At 44.8% G+C, this 23,095-nt stretch overlaps 1 protein-coding gene across 1 annotated transcript in view; it reads left to right on the forward strand.

The window, feature by feature from the left end:
- The window catches only part of LOC130195767 (protein inscuteable homolog), a 52,517-nt gene that overhangs the window by 19,922 nt on the left and 9,500 nt on the right, over positions 1–23,095 (forward strand). Inside the window, exons 3-7 of the mRNA XM_056417474.1 lie at positions 8,676–9,048; positions 10,043–10,095; positions 11,529–11,652; positions 12,962–13,075; positions 18,317–18,442. Of these exons, the coding sequence (XP_056273449.1) occupies positions 8,676–9,048; positions 10,043–10,095; positions 11,529–11,652; positions 12,962–13,075; positions 18,317–18,442 (790 nt within the window). The remainder of the gene's footprint in view (positions 1–8,675; positions 9,049–10,042; positions 10,096–11,528; positions 11,653–12,961; positions 13,076–18,316; positions 18,443–23,095) is intronic.

Here is a 23,095-nt window from a genome sequence, read left to right on the forward strand (position 1 = left end):
CCTCATGTTGACCATCCTGTAGACCCTCATGTAGACCCTCATGTAGACCATCATGTAGACCCTCATGTAGACCATCATGAAGACCCTCATGTACACCATCATGTAGACCCTCATGTACACCATCATGTAGACCCTCATGTTGACCATCATGAAGACCCTCATGAAGACCCTCATGTAGACCATCATGTAGACCATCATGTAGACCCTCATGTAGACCCTCATGAAGACCCTCATGTAGACCCTCATGTTGACCATCATGTAGACCCTCATGTAGACCCTCATGTAGACCCTCATGAAGACCATCATGTAGACCCTCATGTAGACCCTCATGAAGACCCTCATGTAGACCCTCATGTTGACCATCATGTAGACCAGGCCTATTCAACTAGCGGCCCGAGGGCCGGATACGGCCCGTTTGAGTTTAATTACGGCCCGCAAGACTGCCTGCAAATCAGTATAGCTTGGTAAGAAAAAATAAAACTGACGGACACGCCTCTTTTATACATTGAGACATCTAACCCAGAGCCATTGAGTTTCACTGTTGCCTCAACCAAACCTGTATGGTTACATCTTTATGTTACGCACCCGTGTTGGTTGCCGGTGTTCCACCCCTACTGGTTTTCAGACCTACTGGTTTCCCTGCGCGTGCGTTGTGTTCTCTTCACATCTGCAGAGGGGCTCTGTCTCGCTCACCAGATTCGTCACACATTCACAAACATATTGCTGGAGATCTTCAAGCCACCGTTCATATCCATTTCGGCGATTACGATTGTATAAGTGAGCAGTGCATCACAGCCACGGAGGAAGAAATACATTTTAGAAAAAATAAAAATAAAAAGATCGCCCCACCTGGTTTCGATCCCTTTCACGCAAAAGGAGACTGCACTCAAAGACATGCAGTCTGTGCGCTGCGCCACCAGATATTTGTTTCATCCTAAGTAATTTATATATTGATCCATTAAGTCACATTTCTTATGTTTTCATGGGAACAGTTTGGTTGAAGGGACCTGAAACAACTGGTTACCTTGAGCGGATATTTACACTTTGAAACATGTTTATAGTGATGCTTGTCCGCAACACTTTTGCCACACAATACCGACGCATTTTCGTGTGTGACTGTTTACCTGTGGAAATATACATTACTGTTTTTAATTTGTAGCCATTATTTGATCAATATTCTGTGCGGCCCTCACACCCCCCGTGATTTTCTTATTCGGCCCACTTGCTACTGAAGTTGAATAGCCCTGCTGTAGACCCTCATGGGACTGCATTAACCTGCTGTTTCATGTGTGTGTGTTGGGAAAGGGAGAGGCGGGGCTTATAGACTGGTAAAATCGAACCCTTTCAAAACGTGGTCGTTAATGTTTAAATCTCCCCGACTTCCAGAAAAGTCTTGCCACCCTGCCGGGATTTAATATCTCTGATGTCATCGATAACACATTTGAATATATATCGTCCGACAGTTTTGTGTTTACAAATGCTGACACGGCGGATGCCCTTGGATGTCGAATCGGTACAGCTGTCACACACACACACACACACACACACACACACACACACACACACACACACACACACACACACACACACTCGCTTTCTTTGTCCGACACACACACACACGCTTGAACATAAATCCTATTGCGCCACATGGTTCGGTAAATCAAGGGATGAAAGGAGCCAAATGACTGAATTGTATTACGAGTAAATTGAAAACACAGATGCACTCAGATGCAAAACAGAACCGAGCGCCTCCATCTACGATCCGGGCCTCGGGGGTCAGAGTCCGAAAGAGGCTCGGCCACCGCCAGCGCAGGTTCACTCGTACTTGTTATGTTTTTTTTTTTGGTGCGGGTGATGCGAGGGAAAGAAGGCGGGACTCTTGCGAGCTAAAAGAGAGAGGCGGAGTCAGCTGGCGGTGATTTTGAGACAGACAAAAACAGTTTACATTTTTTTTATTTTACAGCCATTGAACGAGAGAGGAAAAAGTCAAATGTCCTGTGAGATCTTGTGTTATTCTGAAAAATGATTTTATCGTTCTCTTTTTGAGGATGAACTTCTCGGATATCGTTCAGAGGTCACGAAAAATAAATCAGAGCCGCGTTACGTTCATCGTATGAACGTTGAAATGGTGAATTATGGACGGGAAGTATATTTTGAACACGCTGCTCTCAATGCACCAGTTTGTAATTGACAACTAGGCACAATTGAATAATCATTTGTATATTTATATTCAAATAATAATTGTAATATTTATGTATCAATATTTATATATTTTAATATTTATCTTTATATATTTATTTTTATATATTTTAAAATGTATATATTTTAAAATGTATATATTTTATATTTTTCAATTAAAATATTTTTGATATATGTTTATATATTATTTAAAAATGTACATATTTTTAAAATATTTTTATTTATTTATTATTTTTAAATGTTTATATTCTTTCATATATTTTTTTATTTAATATTTTTAAATTTATATATTTGTTTATATATTTTTTAATTTATTATTGTTAAATTTAGATATTTTCAAGCGGTCAACAGGAAGGGGGCGGGACTTAGCCTCTCTGTCGGTGTGTGTGGCTCGACCCCCGGCCTCTCAAACCATCACTAAATCATCGCAAAAGTCCCGTAAATGTGATTTCTATAAAGGAATGGGAGCCCAGGAGAAGCTTCACGCGTGATGCCTGCAGTCGTTGCTCGTCTGCGTGTCCGCCGGCGTGTGAGTCAGATGCTCCTGGCTTCACTTTAAAGGCCGTCTGAAAAACATCTGGGAGTCAGATGTCTGCCCAGTCAGAGGCCACGATATCGTCTTCCAACACGCTACGTGGGGAGCAGCGCAGACCCGACCTCCGCCCAGAAAACCAAGGGGGCGGGACTTGCACAGTTAAAAACTACCATAAGCCATATATTCTCTCGAAGCAGCTTTTAATTTAAAAAAACCCAGACATATTCTGGTTTCTTTTCAGCAGACGGGGAACACATTAACTTCCTGTTTGCCTCCATAGTTCCTTCTTCCTGGGACAAGAGTGTCCTTGTTTCCTCCGTCGGTGGAAGCCAAAGCCACAACGTCCCCCCCCCCCATCGTGGCCTTTTTGAGAGAGATTTCCATTAGTTCATAAGTGACACGGCTCGTTCAGAGACTTCCATATCTGTGGCAAGAACGTTCAGAAATGACGACGTGAGCCGGCACACGCTGCAGAGTTTTATTTTCATATGCCCGATTCCAGATGTGGTGATAAAACATTCGTTGCGGGGCTTCTACCCCCCGAAGCCCGGAGCTTTAACTGTGAGCGCCTCCATTTGTAATATGTGTGGTTGCATTGAGGATTAAACCCCCGAGCCCGCCTCTCTCATCCAATTCACAAGTTTATTTATTCTTTACATTTGTCTTTTAAATACAATAGAACACAATATTTTCATGTGTATTTTTATTTTAAAAAAGGTAGCTGACGTGTATGGAGGACTTAAAATGTCTTAAGTATAAATAAATAAATGCATGAATAAATATAGGAATGAATAAATGCTTAAATAAATGTATAAATATATAAATAAATAAATGCTTAAATAAATGTATAAATAAATAAATACAGGAATAAATGCTTAAATAAATGTATAAATAAATAAATACAGGAATAAATAAATGCTTAAATACAAGAATAAATAAATAAATGCTTAAATAAATGTATACATAAATAAATGAATACAGGAATGAATCAATATAAGTTATACCTAAACAAGACATCATTAAATAAATCTATTTCTACATTTATGCATTTATTTATTTATTTATTTATTTATACTTAAGACATTTTAAGTCCTCCATAGACGTCGATTGTGTCCATGTCTAGTATTTTCATAATAATAATAATAACATACAGTAGAAAATGTGTCTTCATGAGTTGGAAGTGAACGTCAAACGAGTGAGTCATACTTAAATGATTTAATTATGGTCGTAATGGATTATGAAAGATTGATTAAGGGCCGCAACACATGATAGATTTGTTGCAGTTGTTTTCTCAATTAACTGATTAATAATTTGTTCTATCGGAACCTCTTTAAGTCCAAGTGGATCTCATCTAATTGCTTGTTTTGTCAGATCAATAAAGAAAAGCAGAAGAATCTCACAATAAAGAAAATGTTTTAACTTTAAAAAAAAGACTTTTAATAATACTGTCGCATCAAAATAGTATAGTTTATACCTGTCTGTCTCCAGGTGGTCTCTGAGCCTGTACCGGGTCAGGGTCCGTCTCTATACCTAAAAATAATGTACTGCTCGTTTGTGGATGTTTATTATGAGGGGGTATCCGCCTGATTCGGCCCTATATGCATCTGTTGGTTACTTTCTTTGGTCGCTGAGGTTGGTTCTGCAGAACTCTGCCACATTGGCACCGGTTTCCGGTACCCAACCCTATTTCTAATACATAGAAATATATAAAACACAAAAGACTTCCAGGCCGTGTGCAAACACAAAAAGCCCGTGAGAGTACGAGAGCTCCGTCTGGATGATGGCGCCGCTGGCTCTGACCCTCTGGTGGCCCGGCGTGTAAATATTTGTCATCCACGGCGAGCTGAAGTGCACCGCTTCCCCTCCTGTGGAAAACAAGCCTATTATTATTATTATTTTGATCATCATCTTTTTCTTTTCTATTCGTGGCTCCGTGCAAAGCGAGACGGGTCGGTCATACAAACCGTGGAAAAGAGACATTTTTAGATTTAATGTCGTCGTTTCTTTTACACGTTTTTTTTTCAGATGCCGAGCGTCACTTTTGAAATCGACGTAATCATACAAGGTTACGACTGACACAAATCGGGACTTTTTTTTCTCTTCTCGCACAACATAAATAAAAACGTGTCGCTTTAATTGGTGTGAAATGCGAAGACGAGTTACGGTGCGTTCACACCAAAAGCGAAACTATTTTTCGCGTCGCCCAAAACGCGTGAGTTTACTCGCTCGACCGTTCGCCGTGTTCTCGCCATAAGCGTCGAGACGCTCCGCGAGGGGCGGGGCTTATCTCCGTGTCTCGTCTCCGTAGAGACCGTTATCATCTCCTTCATCCACCAGAATAATTAACCACTAGTTCTGCTTTATATTTGTTGTGGACGTCCCACACACTCACGCCCTCGTGTTTGGGTTCATGACATCACCCGTAGGCTCACTCAGCTCGGTCACTTTCACCGATAAAGTTTCCGTTACGTCTGAAAGACTTCCGCTTCCAGCTACGAGAGAGAACTCAAGAGCCGATTGGTCCGAGTTGCGAGATGACCGCCTCAACGGTGAAATTTTTTACTCCGGGCGAAAATTGCGCCGCTGAAAACGCGCCGCTGTAAACGCGTCGCCCACATCGCGTCGCCCCAAACGCGCCGCCCGGGAAAATATGGCGTCTATCGCAGCCACACGCGTCTGTATGTTGACTTTTCATGGGATTCGGTTTGCGTAAAAAATAGTTTTGCTTTTGGTGTGAACGCACCTTTAGGCGCCGGAGCTCCTCTTCGCTGCTGGTGACGCAGCTCATCGGTGACTCTTGTAGTTTGGAGTCACGGCGTGGGAAGAATGAGAACTCAACTGAACCGGTTCAGGATTATTTTATTTGCACGGGGACAATTGAGGATAAATTAATTTCTTTTAATGGCCTCTTATTTAAACTAAAACTCATTTCTCATCCATTTCCTTCAGAAGTCAGAATTTTTTTTTGCACATTGAGGGGAGATTTATTAATGTTTTGAACCGGGGGAGGGGGGAGTTTGAACTGTATGCTTCTCCTTCGTTGTTCCACCCCCTCATCTGACAGACGATTGACTGAAACTCTATAGATAGAAAAAAATTGCAATTCTACCGAATTTGGGCAAAAACATTTTTTTTTTTACGTGAGTGAGGAAATCAATTTTTGCATTTAAATGAACTTAAATGTCACGGATGGACGTTACCACGAACATTCACAACATGGAGAAGATGACGTCGCCTGTCAACTACAAACTGGAACAGTTATTTTGGCAGATTGGGAAAAATGAGATACATTTTAGGTTATTACTCATAGACCTGATTTTATTTTCATAAATCAATGAATATGCAATAGAGAATAGATCACTCGCTAGTTATACGTTGTTTTCTTCTTGTTTTTGTCCTTCCTTGTGGCTCTTTTTTGTTGTTTATCACTTCTTGCTCTCAATATGTATGCAACTAAAGTATAGTTTAATTAAAATGAGCATCATCTAAAAAATCTGCACATGCAATGTCGGTTGAAAGACATTCGTAAATGTCGAATTGATGCGTACTTTCAATTTAAAAAAATATAAATCAAATCAAAGGACACACTGTTGAAGAAAGGCTTCACCTAAAACCAGATACAGATGACCCACCTGTGTGTGTGTGTGTGTGTTGTGTGTGTGTGTGTGTCCTGGTCGTAATAAAAGAGTTTTGAGTGTGGTGACCTTTGTCTGACCCCAACTAAACTCCTCCAGCTGCTCTCCGTGTGGTACGATGGAGGAGGAGATATAGAGATATAGAGATTTGATATAATTGGAGCTGAAACCCGATGCCGGCCTCGGGAATGACGCCGGCCGCCGCCGGTCGATGGAAAAAAATCGCTGTTTTTTTGCCGGGCCGACCGACGGTCGATACTAACGCGATAGCCCGACGTCTCCAGCGAGCCGCCGTCTTCTGCTGACGTTACCCAGAGGGCCGAGGGGCGACGTAGGGCAGCTCCATCAGAGGCCCCTCGAAGCTTTGAGCGTTCGCTCTCCTGAACGCCGTCGCCGCGCTCCGGGGAAACGCTTCGACTCACAACGCGTGTGAACCGCCAGTTATCGCTGGATAATTGACCTTCGGGGACGCATCATTGATTTTTAGGAACGCCGCCGCCGCGGTGTGTTTTCTTTCTTTTTTTTTAGCGCTGAGGTTTATTATGTTGCGGCGCGTTAATGGATTTTTTTCATTTTAGAGGAGGTGTGTGGGTTTAATATTTTTTTATTTGCATGCCTGAGGTGATGATGATCATTTTTAGATAAAATAATTTATTATAAAAATAAGTTCTGCTGTGTGGTTCATTTTATTTCAATGATATTCCTCTCAGTTTATGTTTTTATTTTTATAATTTAACCCTATTAAATAAGACTATTGCTGCACCCGCCCACAGTTACATGTGTAATAATCTTTTAAACAATGAGTCTAAAATGATTAAAACTAATTAAAATGGATCCTACATTTTCTGTAACTGGCAGATTGTGTTAACGATATTCACGATATCTCCGCCTGCTGACTATGACAACAACAAATCATCGATAATAGGTCTGAAATATACCTTTTATTGCTACATACATTATATTATGCTTATTTAAACTGAATGAAACTGACCTAGGAAGGTTTTGAAACCAATTTTACAAAGTGGCCAAATGGTGGATTTACAACTTCTGGTCAGGTGACGCCAAAGTAGACGTCCATTGGCCGAGAGACGTCTGTAACTCGGATAAGCCGAGAAGGTTTTTTGAGGTAAATCAAATCTCCAGTACGTAAACAAATATACAAATGACTTATTTTGACCCTTATTTAAATCATTACGTCGTAAAGTGCACTAATTAGAAAACCTACACTATGACCAAAAAAATTTAGAAAAAAATAACTGGGTAAAAAAATAATAATAAAAAGTGAGAACTACTTGCCAACTTAAATGATCCGTCATCATCGCCCGCCAGTTTTAATTTACGGGTAACCACTTTACGTCTTCCACTGATTGAGCTTGTTATTTCCTGAGGAGGAGGCAGAGATGATGAAGGTTTATTTCATATAAATCAGGTCCGGCTTCCGTCAGCACAAACCACTTCCCGGACGGCGCTCGGCGAGCACACGGCGGCGCCGAGTTCGTGAGTTATCGCTCCAACGGGATTCTGTTCACGCGGCAATTTGTGCTTTTTATTTACGTGTCAATAACGAGAGAACGCTACGAAAGGACACTCGAGTTATGTCTGCAAATCAATTAAAAAACAGAAAATTCTGTTTCTTTGAGTACACAGATGAATAGCGGTCTGGATCACATGAGCTTTTTTAAAATTCACATAAACACACTGAATAAAAGGTATTGTAGAGTCCATAAAAATCCAAATGTTACAATGCTTTTAGGCGATTTAGGTCTCCAACTCACATCGCAGGGTCCGTACGGTCATGGAAAACCTGGAGAAATCATGGAATTTAAAAATGGTTATTTACAGGCCTGGAAAAGTCCTTGCAAACAAATTTAAATCCTAAACGTTTGGGAAAAGTCAGAATTTAAAAAAAATGTTTATATGTTCATTTGATTAAAAGAATGAACAATTATATAAATATGTATGATATTAATCAAACTATTTGTGTGTTTTAAGGTATATACTCGTGTAACACCGAGATTTCACATAATCTTTGGTCATGGAAATTTGGTTTAAAGTCATGGAAAGGTCAAGGAAAGGTCATGGAAATGTATTGGTCAACAAGTTTATAGCCACGCCCCTTTCCCTTTCAGACTATTTGTGTGATTTAAGATATATACTCGTGTAACAGAGATTTTGCAAAATTTTTGGTCATAGAAATTTGGTTTAAAGTCATGGAAAGGTCATGGAAAAGAAAAAGAAAAGTTTCTAACCACGCCCCTTTCCTGTGACACAACCTCTTAATTCTCCTCTTGGCCCCTCCCCCACAGCGCCCGCATGCAGTCGCTCCACGTCGACTCCGTCCAGCGCTGGATGGAGGACCTCCGCCACATGACGGAGGTGGAGTGCATGTGCGTCCTGCAGGCCAAGCCCATCGGGGTGGAGGAGGACGCCCAGCAGGGGGAGCTGATTGTGGGCGGAGCCGGGGGCGGGGCCGGCGGCGACCACGTGGCTCGCAACAACCTGCAGACGTTGCTGCGCCGGGCGCTGGTGGTCAGCACCGAGCTGGGCAAGATGTTCCAGCGGCTGGAGAAGGGCCGCTGGCAGCGCGTCCACAGCACGGCCGTCAGGGCCGACTGCCACGTGCGCTCGCTGGTGCACGAGTACAGCGCCGCGCGCGGCACGCCGCCCGACATGCAGAAGGTGGGGAGGGAGTGTGTGTGTGTGTGTGGGGGTTGGGGTCCGCGAGAGCTTTTTTAAACCCTCCTGTTACCTTTGGGGTCAATTTGACCCCATTCAATGTTTAACGCCGCTAAAAAAATGATTGACATAATTTGTTTTTCTTCATATTTCATGACTTTTCCTAATTTATTGGGGACAACTGGGAAAACATAAAATTCCCATGATGATATGTTTTCAATGTCCTGTTCAATTTGACCCCAGGCTGTTTTTCACTGTGTAAAACATATAAGAAATATCAACTTTTTTATTTATTTAAAGGGCTATTTAGGTAGTCAACAAACACACATAAAGTACCTCACACTTAAACTTGGGAAACAATATTAATTCAAATAATTTTCTGGAGGTTTCAAATTGACCCCAGGGGTAAAATATGTTAGTAAATTTGAAGGTAACAGGAGGGTTAAGAAAGACAAATAGTTACAACGGAAGTGTTGAGGTTTTAAAAATCAAGATTTCAGACGCGCAATTATAATATAGGAAGGAGTTTTTCATGCTGTTAAAAAAACATTACATTTAAAATATTAATGTGATTAATTTGGTTCATCAGTTTAATATTCGTAGCCCAATATGTTCCTGAAATAAATAGCCAATAAAAACTCGATTTAATTCTTCAAATCCATGTACTGAATCATATTTCCACCCCTTAAATAAATGAGTGTTTTCCTTTTTATAGACTCTTACAATCCGTGTTTTTAAACACCAACAAATAAATAAAGTTGACTCCAAAGTGATTAAATCTTTAAAAATAAATAACATGAAATTCAGACGATCAAGAGGAAACCGCCACAGATTGAAAATTGTAGTTTTATTGGGAATTACACATTTGCCTTTTGAAAAAATTGCTATGTTATTGAAGAATGAAGTTAATTTAAGAAAGAAATGCTGTGAATTAAAATTAAGACATTATGTCTGTATTTTCTATAAATATAAATATATTTATTTTCATGTGTTGCAGTATGAGAAATCTCTGCTGGAGAAATGTCTGGAGCTGACCAACATTACGGAGAGGTAAGAGTTGATGAACAGCTTCGACATCATCATCATCGACCCCTCCTCTCGTCTCTTCCTCTCGTCTCTTCCTCTCGTCTCTTCCTCACGTCTCTTCCTCACGTCTCTTCCTCTCGTCTCTTCCTCTCGTCTCTTCCTCTCGTCTCTTCCTCTCGTCTCTTCCTTCTTCTCGTCTCTTCCTCTCGTCTCTTCCTCACATCTCTTCCTCACGTCTCTTCCTCACGTCTCTTCCTCTCGTCTCTTCCTCTCGTCTCTTCCTCACGTCTCTTCCTCACATCTCTTCCTCTCGTCTCTTCCTCGCGTCTCTTCCTCTCGTCTCTTCCTCACATCTCTTCCTCTCGTCTCTTCCTCACATCTCTTCCTCTCGTCTCTTCCTCTCGTCTCTTCCTCACGTCTCTTCCTCACGTCTCTTCCTCTCGTCTCTTCCTCACATCTCTTCCTCTCGTCTCTTCCTCACGTCTCTTCCTCACATCTCTTCTTCTCGTCTCTTCTTCTCGTCTCTTCCTCTCGTCTCTTCCTCTCGTCTCTTCCTCACGTCTCTTCCTCTCGTCTTTTGCTCTCGTCTCTTCCTCACGTCTCTTCCTCACATCTCTTCCTCTCGTCTCTTCCTCGCGTCTCTTCCTCTCGTCTCTTCCTCACATCTCTTCCTCTCGTCTCTTCCTCACGTCTCTTCTTCTCGTCTCTTCCTCTCGTCTCTTCCTCTCGTCTCTTCCTCACGTCTCTTCCTCTCGTCTTTTCCTCTCGTCTCTTCCTCTCGTCTCTTCCTCTCGGCTCTTCCTCTCGTCTCTTCCTCTCTTCCTCTTGTCTCTTCCTCACGTCTCTTCCTCTCGTCTCTTCCTCACGTCTCTTCCTCACGTCTCTTCCTCTCGTCTCTTCCTCTCGTCTCTTCCTCACGTCTCTTCCTCACGTCTCTTCCTCTCGTCTCTTCCTCACGTCTCTTCCTCTCGTCTCTTCCTCTCTTCCTCTCGTCTCTTCCTCTCGTCTCTTCCTCACGTCTCTTCCTCTCGTCTCTTCCTCTCGTCTCTTCCTCTCGTCTCTTCCTCACGTCTCTTCCTCTCGTCTCTTCCTCACGTCTCTTCCTCTCGTCTCTTCCTCTCGTCTCTTCCTCACGTCTCTTCCTCTCGTCTCTTCCTCACGTCTCTTCCTCTCGTCTCTTCCTCTCTTCCTCTCGTCTCTTCCTCTCGTCTCTTCCTCACGTCTCTTCCTCTCGTCTCTTCCTCTCGTCTCTTCCTCTCGCCTCTTCCTCTCATCTCTTCCTCACGTCTCTTCCTCACGTCTCTTCCTCTCGTCTCTTCCTCTCATCTCTTCCTCTCGTCTCTTCCTCTCGTCTCTTCCTCACGTCTCTTCCTCTCGTCTCTTCCTCACGTCTCTTCCTCTCATCTCTTCCTCTCGTCTCTTCCTCACGGGTCTTCCTCGCGTCTCTTCGCTCTCAGGTGCCTTCACACCGATGACGAGTTCTTCCTGAAGTCCATGAGAGAGGCGATCCACGAGATCCTCACGGACGTCAGCGACTCCTTCAGCAACATGATCGACATGGCGCTGGCCAATGAGATCCGGGTAAACTCCCCCCCCCCCCCACACACACACACACCCACAGCTGTCAATACTTACCCGAAATGTTCCTTCTGTATTTATTAATCAATTTTTTCCTCCACATTTAGTTGAAACTGATTTGTTTTTTAAGAGTCTTTATTTTCCTGTGTGAATATTAATGGTGAATAAAAAAATAAAATAATAACTTTAAAGTCACTTCTACCCTTCACTGAGATTCACAGACACACTGTGGTCTAAGTGTTTTCCTAACAAACAGACTTTTATAGATTTATATAAACTCAATGAAATGGAACATTATTTCTTAATTTGGCACCATTAAAAAAACTGACTTTAATAAACACATATATACTTTTTTACCAACGAAAATCTTTTGTCATAAGGATAATTTAAACGATTATATGAAAACCGAACATATACACTATAATCAGTGTCTTAAATCCATCTTTATGGAAAACCTGCTGACTGTGAATTTCATTTCTGGGGTCTGTAATGTTATAAAAATTTAATTTTACATTTAAAAAACTGACTTTAAATCATATATGTATATATATGTATATATATACAGGACTGTCTCAGAAAATTAGAATATTGTGATAAAGTTCTTTATTTTCTGTAATGCAATTAAAAAAACAAAAATGTCATGCATTCTGGATTCATTACAAATCAACTGAAATATTGCAAGCCTTTTATATTTTTTTATATTGCTGATTATGGCTTACAGCTTAAGAAAACTCTAAAATCCTATCTCATAAAATTGTAATATTTCCTCAGACCAAGTAAAAAAAAAGATTTATAACAGCTGAGTGTTTGTCAAGGCTCAGGAAACCCTTGCAGGTGTTTCGAGTTAATTAGACAATTCAAGTGATTTGTTTAATACCCTACTAGTATACTTTTTCATGATATTCTAATATTTAGAGATAGGATATTTGAGTTTTCTTAAGCTGTAAGCCATAATCAGCAATATTAAAAGAATAAAAGGCTTGCAATATTTCAGTTGATTTGTAATGAATCCAGAATGCATGACATTTTTGTTTTTTGAATTGCATTATAGAAAATAAAGAACTTCATCACAATATTCTAATTTTCTGAGACAGTCCTGTATATGTATATATATATATATATGTATATATATATATATTTACCAACATAAAGCTTTTGTCATGTAGATAATTTTAAAGATTATATGATAACAGAAAATTCCCGCAATCAGTGTCTTAAATCCATTTTTAGGAAAACTAAATGAATGAATTTGGTGAATTGCATTTCCGGCGTCTCTAATTTTCTAAAAGTAAACGTGGGACCCCCCTCACAGCTCCTCATCAAGCAGATCGACTCGTCGGACAGCGTCCACACCATCGGCAGCGCCATCAGCAACCTGCTGTCGCTCACCCAGGACGGCCCTCAGCTCTGCAGCATCATCGCCAAGGTAACCGCGGGGCCTAAACGGGCTGAAACGATGGCGAACGCCGCTGTGGCCGGGAGTCATTTCCACCTGTTCGGCCTTTTTAGGGGGACTTTTTTTTCGTGATGTCATTAAATAAAACTATTGTTTCTCAACAAACAAAAAAATCTAACTTAACAATATAATCCACATCTGGTCATCATTTTTTTTACAAACATGACAGCCCCCATCTTATTGACTAGGTAATTCATCTGAATTAATTTTGTCTTTATTTTTTCTTTTCCCTGGCCTGGAAACCAATTAAATTCTACGTACATGCATACGCTCATACATATACTTCTGCCATCATCTATATATTTTGTTTCTTTAAATAAAAAATAAAATAATAAAAAAATGAAATAAAAAAAGCTCACACACATGTACACATGCATTTTTATTTATTTATTTTTATTTTAATTAGATTTTTCTCAATACTCTGACTTTATGATGTTGTGTCCACTGTATTTAAATAATAATACAATATATATATATATATATATATATATATATATATACATAATCCCCGGGCACTAGGACCATAAAATATCACTATGACCCTAACATTCTGTCTCTCGTGTGATCATATATAGCCCCGCCCCCTTTCTGTGAATCCTACAAACGCCCCTGATTTCCACTAACCCCTCGGGGTCTGACGCCCAACTCGCCAAGGCGCCCTTTGGCGTCGGCATCGGGAGCGACTGACGTAGTCCAAACAACGAGACGGGTTCAACCTCAGGACCGACTTCAGAGAGTCGGGGAGTGAGAGCGCGTCAAAAAAAAACGTGCGAGGTCAGAGATCTCGACATCGGCGGCGCGTCGTCAGCAGGACGTTTTCTCTCCTTTCTCCGGTCTTGCATCTCCGCCCCATCGCTTCCGCCGTGATGATCATCTCCGCCTTTTTTTCTTTCTCCGCCGGTGTTCATCGTCCGGGCCCGCGGCTATCTCTTCATGCGTGCCTCTAAAAAGCCACTTCGCCGGGAGATAAGACGAAACCGACCAGACGGCAAGTCTCAATTGGCCATTAGTCAACCGACTGCTTCCAGGACACTCTTGATAAGACTCTTCCTGATGCCCCCCCCACACACACACACACATACCTGCTGCCAGATTGTCAGATCAATACTGCCAGCTCCCATTAGGACTGAGCACTGGTCACAGATGCAGGTTGCTTTACCTCCTCAAGGCCCTCGGAGAGGCGTCTGGAGGAAAGCCCGCCCGCCAATGGCTGCTAATGAATACCCGATGCAATACATCCTCCACCTGCCGCCGGAGTCAATGAACTAGCACCAGTCAGTCTGTCACAAACACACACACACACACACACACACACACACTCGTACAGTAGAGCGCATCTTCTCGCTCGTCGGATTTACTTTGGATGAAACTGATATTTCCGCCTTTTCCGTCTCGCTGCCAGCGTCAGAAGGGAGGTACGTCGAGTGTGTGGTCGTGACGCCGGCGGCACGATGGATCACTGTGTGTGTGTGTGTGTGTGTGTGTGTGTGGGAAGTGCCAGATGTGTTTAACAATGTTGAGCAACACAATGGACGCCAGGCAGTTTGAGCACTGGGGGAAGATTCGGTATTCCGGCCGTCTAGCTGGCCATTTGACTCCGTTAGCACGTTAGCTAACGCATCGACTTCTACATCGCGCCTGTTGTGGCGTCGGGAAGTCTTCTTCTTGGGGTTTTTGTTTGAATTAAATCAACAAATTCATATTTTGAGGATTTCTTTCAAACCATAAACTAAGTGTTTATTTGGGTTGACTTTGGGTCGGCGACATTTAGAGAAACCAGCCAGTAACAAAATGATCAAACCAAAGGAAAACAGCCCAAAGTTTTTTCCAACTCTTCTCTAAGGAAAGTAGAAAACAAGCACGAGCTCCAAAAGTCGCGAAATATAGTAAGAAAAGTGGCCACATCGTCAACGGTGACAGCCCCTCCCCCTCAAAGCGAGTGGCAGGTGGGACATCTGATTGGACGAGCTTATTACAGTCATGGATACCAGATATCTTTTATCTTGTTTTCCCCAGAACATTTGATTATTTGACTCCTGTCAGGAAGTAAAAAAATAAGAATATTACCAATATTCCACCAAAACAATGTATGTTCTTTCCTCTATAATCGCATTAATATACTCAATTTTAACATTTAAACTGCTCACAGAAAAGTCCCGAGGGCTCGGGGGGCTAATCGTTCCATGTAAGCTAATGGTGTTTTAACACTGAGCCTCGAGCCGCCTCACAAATCAAACAGCGGCTGGAATATTAGAACGCGACTGATGCATGACGTACATGAGAGTTAGCCGATACCGCCATGACGGATCCTGATCTGACCGTTAGCAGACTCCCCAGTGTGTGCTCCTCTTTAACGGGGGATGGGCGTGACGGGGCAACACATCAGGCCCGGTGAGAGGCGGCGTGTCATCGGAGAGGGCCGAGACTCGATAGACGAGAGGCGATTCCACGCCGTCTCACCGGCGGAGTGATTCAGCGTCTGACATTTTCTTCCCCGACAACTTTTGTTGTTGTTTTGAAATCAAGATTTTCTCCGTTCGGAAAACCACGAGATGGAAGGAAATGACACGCTTCACATGCAATGTAATGTCGACTTTCACATGACGACGTAGCAACGAGGCACGAGCGTGAGGAGCGATGCGTTCATTGAACAATAGAACTGCGAGTCGTTCGACGGGGAAGGGAAAGAAGCAACGATCCGTGAGAATAACTCATCATTGTCTGAGCAGAACTGTCTGGAAAGTCCCCGGGGGTCACGATAGATTTATGACTTAAAGTGGATAAAGAACGGTAGCTAAATGTCATGAAGATTAATCCAATTGCGACTCTATTGTCAAGTCTAAACAACCTCTTTTCATAGCAACAGAGACGCTATGGTAGATATATTTTACAATTAGACGACCAACAATTTTAGGTTAATTGGTTCTAAAATTTAACTTGAATGTCTGTTCTGCAAATCCAATGTGGAGACATAAGAAAAGACTCTTAAAACCCAACAGGAAGTCAGACATTTCGAAAGAAGTGCGCCATTTTATAACCTTTTCACAGGAGCTGGTCTTAAACAAACTCCGCCTTTTAAAATGTTATCGGATCGACTTCAAATTTGCAGACTTTATGCAACCAAAAGATGTTAAAAGTTTGTGTTTTTGATGGATCACGGAGGTCTGGATCTTGAATATGCCTACTACCAACTACGCCATGGCCCTGTTGATGCCCCGCCCACTCCTCCTCTCTACCTCCATCTGCCTGATGGATCACGGAGGTCTGGATCGTGGTCCATTCCTACTACCAACTATTCATACACTCTGTCATATTCATTGAATGTGTTTTAACTCTAAATCTGTCCTTCTGTACACATTACATCTATTGTTCTGTCCATCCTGGAGAGGGATGAAGGTTTCTTCCCTTTTTTCCCCGTTTTTTTGGAGTGTTTCCTGATCCGATGTGAGGTCAAAGGTCAGGGATGTCTATATGACAGATCGTAAAACCCTCTGAGGCACATTTAATTTGTGAGCATGGGCGATACAAAATAAACAGAATTGTTTTCATGCACCGTTTTCCCATAAAAGAGCAAGTAGTTGTAGCTAATGACGGTCCAGACCTGAGAACATTTGCACGCCAATGTAGACGGATAACCCCGCCCCCCACACATAAGCCACGCCCTTTCCATAACCGGTAAAACGTTAGCTGCGGAGTTCTTGTTTCGTTGGCGAAAACGTCTTTGCGCTCAGCAGACGTCACACATAACTCGTCCACCAGCGTCCCGGAGAGTTCAAAGGTCACGTTTTGGTTCCCTGGTTGCAGCGTCTGTGGACGTCTCCGGTATCAAGGAAGTGTCGACGAAAAAAAACCTCACAAAATATGACTTCAAAACCAAAGAAGCAATACTCAAACGTACGTCGGACCGGTCGGACGGGATCAAAAAGCTCTTCTTCGCGGGCCCTGAACGCAGCTTGATTCGGCCTGCGAGTCTCCGCGGACTCGCGATAGGTTTACTGAGTCTGCTGGTGTCGGTGGAATAATATGACGTAGGCGGCGAACGGGGGAGAGGCGGTCAGGCTGGAGGGCAGCGTGATTAGTCCCTCCGAGCCCCCGGCAGCGTACGAGATACGCCAGCCCGCTATAATGGCCTTATTAGGATAATGGTGGTCGTTATGTACAGGCTCTCCATCTTCCTCCAGGAAATCCAATCTACCTGCAATAGAATTCAATACCTGCAAGTGGTTTTTTTTGTTTTGCTTTGATAGAGTCAATATACTGGAGCTATTTTGGTTTGTTTACACTGAGCATCATCCGACAGAATAGCCCGGGCTATTATAGCGAGCAAATCATCTTTTTTTCTCTCTCCAGCTCTCCAGCGTGTTTTCCATTCATGAACTATGTATATTTTGGCTGTTTCTATCCGACATGATAGATTGTGGAGCCGGTTGAGTTCTGCGGTTGGCAAAAGCCGGCCAAGTCCAGTCGGTCATTCTGGGTCTCGTGGACTCTTTGGAAAACCGGCATCCTGGACCCCGTTGGTTCCCTTACGGCCGAGCACAAACATTAATCCATCATTTTGTAAAATCACGTGCACCTCAAAGACGATGGTTTTGATCATTTCAGAAATAACTACCCAAAATGAAACTTAGGAAAATTTGCACCAAAAAAACCCAATTGCAACAAACTCAGTGTCCACTCGACAACAACAATTCATCTTCATATAAGACACTTTTGAGTCCATTCAGTTAAATAATACTAATACTAATAATTCAGATTTCTATAGCGCTTTTCTGAGTACCCAAATACACTGTGGGGTCTCTAATTGGCCTTGGCTGATTGCCAACAGCCAGCAGCCGAGGCCAATTAGAGACCCCACCCCCCTAGCTGCCACATACACAATATGCAATTGTTTTTTACGTGAACAATATACTACATATGCAACCCTGTCCTCTAGAAATGATGTTGATACGTCACCAAATCTGTTTTTCTCATTTACGTCTTGCTGTCTGACGTCTTCGTGGTCTGGATCGTTTTAACAACGACCGAATGAAGTGTTGCATTCAGGAAAAACGAGGCTAATGTGCGGTTGAGGTTCAGGATTGTTTTTTTGCGCCGATAGAAAAACAGATTAACGAAGCAGCGTATTTCTTGTCCTAATACACACACACACACACACACACACACACACACACACACACACAGGTCTGATGTGTTGTTCCTCCTCCACAGGAAGGAGCTGTGGTCGTCCTGTTTAAGATCTGCAGGCAGGACCGCTTCAGGGACCTCTACGCTCACGCTCTGAGGACGGTGGCCTCCATCTGCTGCGTGGAGGAGGGCATCGAACAACTGGACAAGGTGCGCCGCATGTCGAACCAAAGGAGAACATCAGGACCATATCCGATTGGACAAGTTAATTTCATTAATAACTCATTACAATTAAATATCGAAAATTTTTCTTGGGGCCAGGATCGAGTAAAATTGCCCACAGGCACTAATCCCGATTATCTTGCAATTGGCAAATTGCATTCACTCACACAGACACAAACACACACACACACACACACACACACACACACACACACACACACACACACACACACACACACACACACACACACACACACACACACACACACACACACACACACACACAGAAAGAAGGACTAAGTACAGGACTTCCTGTAAAGTAGCTCGGCTCCCTCCAGGCCAGACAGATTAGGTTTACACTGATCAGCTGCAGGGAGGCTGAGTTCATCTTCACAGGTGAACACAGAGACAACAATGGCAGGAGGAGGAGGAGGAGGAGGAGGAGGAGGCTGAGGCTGAGAAACAACGTGTGTGATTGTGGCATGAAGGATCGTTAAATGCAGTTTGTTTTCGTGGCAGGAAAATTAGATCACTGGTTCTCGACCTTTTTTCACTGATCTTCCCCCCGTGAAATATTGTTTTCAGCCGAGTCCTCCTAGACCAGTGCAAAGCATTTTGGGTTGAAATAGATATGTAATACGCAAAAGCATTTTGCATATCATATAAAATATACATTATTCAGTTTGTGAAACTAATAGTTTATTGAATATTTATGAAATAACTGTTTACCAAGGCCTTTTTAATGGGTGATCAGTTTAAATATATTTAAAACAAATATCACGTGCCCCTAGAGGGCCTTCACGTGCCCCTAGAGGGCCTTCACGTACCCCTAGAGGGCCTTCACGTACCCCTAGAGGGCCTTCACGTACCCCTAGAGGGCCTTCACGTACCTCTTGACCTTCACGTGCCCCTAGAGGGCCTTCACGTGCCCCTAGAGGGCCTTCACGTACCCCTAGAGGGCCTTCACGTACCCCCTAGAGAGCCTTCACGTACCCCCTAGAGGGCCTTCACGTGCCCCCTAGAGAGCCTTCACGTACCCCCTAGAGGGCCTTCACGTACCCCTAGAGGGCCTTCACATACCTCTAGAGGGCCTTCACGTACCCCCTAGAGGGCCTTCACGTACCTCTAGAGGGCCTTCACGCACCCCTAGAGGGCCTTCACGCACCCCTAGAGAGCCTTCACGCACCCTAGAGGGCCTTCATGCACCCCTAGAGGACCTTCACGTACCCCTAGAGGGCCTTCACGCACCCCCTAGAGGGCCTTCACGCACCCTAGAGGGCCTTCACGTACCCCTAGAGGGCCTTCACGTACCCCTAGAGGACCTTCACGTGCCCCTAGAGGGCCTTCACGTACCCCTAGAGGACCTTCACGTGCCCCTAGAGGGCCTTCACGTACCCCTAGAGGACCTTCACGTACCTCTAGAGGGCCTTCACGCACCCCCAGAGGGCCTTCACGCACCCTAGAGGGCCTTCACGTACCCTAGAGGGCCTTCACGACCCCTAGAGGGCCTTCACGCACCCCTAGAGGCCTTCACGCACCCCAGAGGGCCTTCACGCACCCCAGAGGGCCTTCACGTACCCCTAGAGGGCCTTCACGCACCCCTAGAGGGCCTTCACGTACTTCCTAGAGGGCCTTCACGTACCCCCTAGAGGGCCTTCACGTGCCCCTAGAGGGCCTTCACGTACCCCCTAGAGGGCCTTCACGTGCCCCTAGAGGGCCTTCACGTACCCCTAGAGGGCCTTCACGTACCCCTAGAGGACCTTCACGTGCCCCTAGAGGGCCTTCACGTACCCCTAGAGGGCCTTCACGTACCCCTAGAGGGCCTTCACGTACCCCTAGAGGGCCTTCACGTACCCCTAGAGGGCCTTCACGTACCCCCTAGAGGGCCTTCACGTACCCCCTAGAGGGCCTTCACGTACCCCTAGAGGGCCTTCACGTACCCCTAGAGGGCCTTCACGTACCCCTAGAGGGCCTTCACGTACCCCTAGAGGGCCTTCACGTACCCCCTAGAGGGCCTTCACGTACCCCCTAGAGGGCCTTCACGTACCCCTAGAGGGCCTTCACGTACCCCTAGAGGGCCTTCACGTACCCCTAGAGGGCCTTCACGTACCCCTAGAGGGCCTTCACGTACCCCTAGAGGGCCTTCACGTGCCCCTAGAGGGCCTTCACGTACCCCTAGAGGGCCTTCACGTGCCCCTAGAGGGCCTTCACGTACCCCTAGAGGGCCTTCACGTACCCCTAGAGGGCCTTCACGTGCCCTAGAGGCCTTCACGCCCCTAGAGGCCTTCACGCACCCCTAGAGGGCCTTCACGCACCCTAGAGGCCTTCACGTGCCCCTAGAGGGCCTTCACGTACCCTAGAGGCCTTCACGTCCCCTAGAGGGCCTTCACGCACCCCTAGAGGCCTTCACGCACCCCCTAGAGGGCCTTCACGCACCCCTAGAGGGCCTTCACGCACCCCTAGAGGCCTTCACGTACCCCTAGAGGGCCTTCACGCACCCTAGAGGCCTTCACGCCCCTAGAGGGCCTTCACGCACCCCTAGAGGGCCTTCACGCCCCTAGAGGGCCTTCACGTGCCCTAGAGGGCCTTCACGCCCTAGAGGGCCTTCACGCACCCCTAGAGGCCTTCACATACCCCTAGAGGGCCTTCACGCACCCCTAGAGGCCTTCACACCCCTAGAGGCCTTCACGTACCCTAGAGGCCTTCACGCCCTAGAGGGCCTTCACGTGCCCCTAGAGGGCCTTCACGCACCCCTAGAGGGCCTTCACGTACCCCTAGAGGGCCTTCACGCACCCCTAGAGGGCCTTCACATACCCCAGAGGGCCTTCACGCATCCCCAGAGGGCCTTCACGCACTAGAGGCCTTCACGTGCCCTAGAGGGCCTTCACGCACCCCAGAGGGCCTTCACGCACCCAGAGGACCTTCACGTGCCCTAGAGGGCCTTCACGCACCCCTAGAGGACCTTCACGTGCCCTAGAGGGCCTTCACGCACCCTAGAGGACCTTCACGTGCCCCTAGAGAGCCTTCACGTACCCCAGAGGGCCTTCACGCACCCCTAGAGGGCCTTCACGTACCCTAGAGGACCTTCACGCCCCCAGAGGGCCTTCACGCACTTCAGAGGGCCTTCACGTACCCCTAGAGGGCCTTCACGTACCCCTAGAGGGCCTTCACATACCTCTAGAGGGCCTTCACGTACCCCCTAGAGGGCCTTCACGTACCCCTAGAGGACCTTCACGTGCCCCTAGAGGGCCTTCACGTACCCCTAGAGGGCCTTCACGTACCCCTAGAGAGCCTTCACGTACCTCTAGAGGGCCTTCACGTACCCCTAGAGGGCCTTCACGTACCTCTAGAGGGCCTTCACATACCTCTAGAGGGCCTTCACGTACCCCTAGAGGGCCTTCACGTACCTCTAGAGGGCCTTCACGTACCCCTAGAGGGCCTTCACGTACCTCTAGAGGGCCTTCACGTACCCCTAGAGGGCCTTCACGTACCCCTAGAGGCCCTTCACGTGCCCCTAGAGGGCCTTCACGTGCCCCTAGAGGGCCTTCACGTACCCCCTAGAGGACCTTCACGTGCCCCTAGAGGGCCTTCACGTACCCCTAGAGGGCCTTCACGTACCCCTAGAGGACCTTCACGTGCCCCTAGAGGGCCTTCACGTACCCCCTAGAGGGCCTTCATGTACCCCCATTTGAGGACCACTGAATTCGATAATCTATTCCTTGTCATGTGTATTTTGTTGTGATGCCAGGAGGAAGACACACAGGTTACAGCTGGTGTTTCAAAGCCTCTGCTATCCGCCGACTGCATTAGAAAGTGCATTGCAGAAAGTTTATGTCTCAAAATAACTTGTATAACTGACGTTGCATGTGGCACCGTCACAGCAGTCGACACAGACGGCCTCTTTTGATAATTACTATATTCCTGCGTTGTAACGTTTTCGTTGCGCTCTCCAGCGATTCACTTCAATTAAAATGTTCACGAGTGAGTTCACCGAGTTCAGGTTATCAGGGGAAACCGAACGCCACTGAACTCTCTCCTCTCCGTATAATTTTAGGATCGGAGCTGGTGAGGAAATAGGCATCATTGTGTGAACTGTGAATTATACGGTCGACTCAGATGAGTCACGACTCTGCAGTGAGATCGTTATACGGGACCCGTTGACTCCGCTGAGCTGACGGGTCAAACGTTTACACCCGGATCACTTGCAGTGTGCCGGGAAAAAGAGAGAGAGGGAAAGATTTCTTTAATTTTTTTTATTATAAGACAAAAGACAATACATAGACATAACACCTAGAGGACGACGAAACAGTGGACACAACATCATAAAGTCAGAGTATTGAGAAAAAGAAAAAATTAATACAAATAAATAAAAATAAATATATATAAATATATATAAATAAATAAATAAATAAAAAGGATGTGTACATGTGTGCATGTGCGTGTGTTTGAGCTTTAAAAATATATATATTTAAAAATTTTATTTAAAGAAACAAAATACATTGATGATGGCAGATGTATATGTATATGAGCGTATGCATGTACATGGAATTTAATTGGTTTCCAGGCAAGGGGGAAAAAAATAAAAATAAATGAATTAACTAATCAATAGAGAAAGCTAACGACACATCCTCCTTTTTGTTT

Source organism: Pseudoliparis swirei, chromosome 6 (assembly GCF_029220125.1).
Source record: "Pseudoliparis swirei isolate HS2019 ecotype Mariana Trench chromosome 6, NWPU_hadal_v1, whole genome shotgun sequence".
Taxonomy (NCBI): domain Eukaryota; kingdom Metazoa; phylum Chordata; class Actinopteri; order Perciformes; family Liparidae; genus Pseudoliparis; species Pseudoliparis swirei.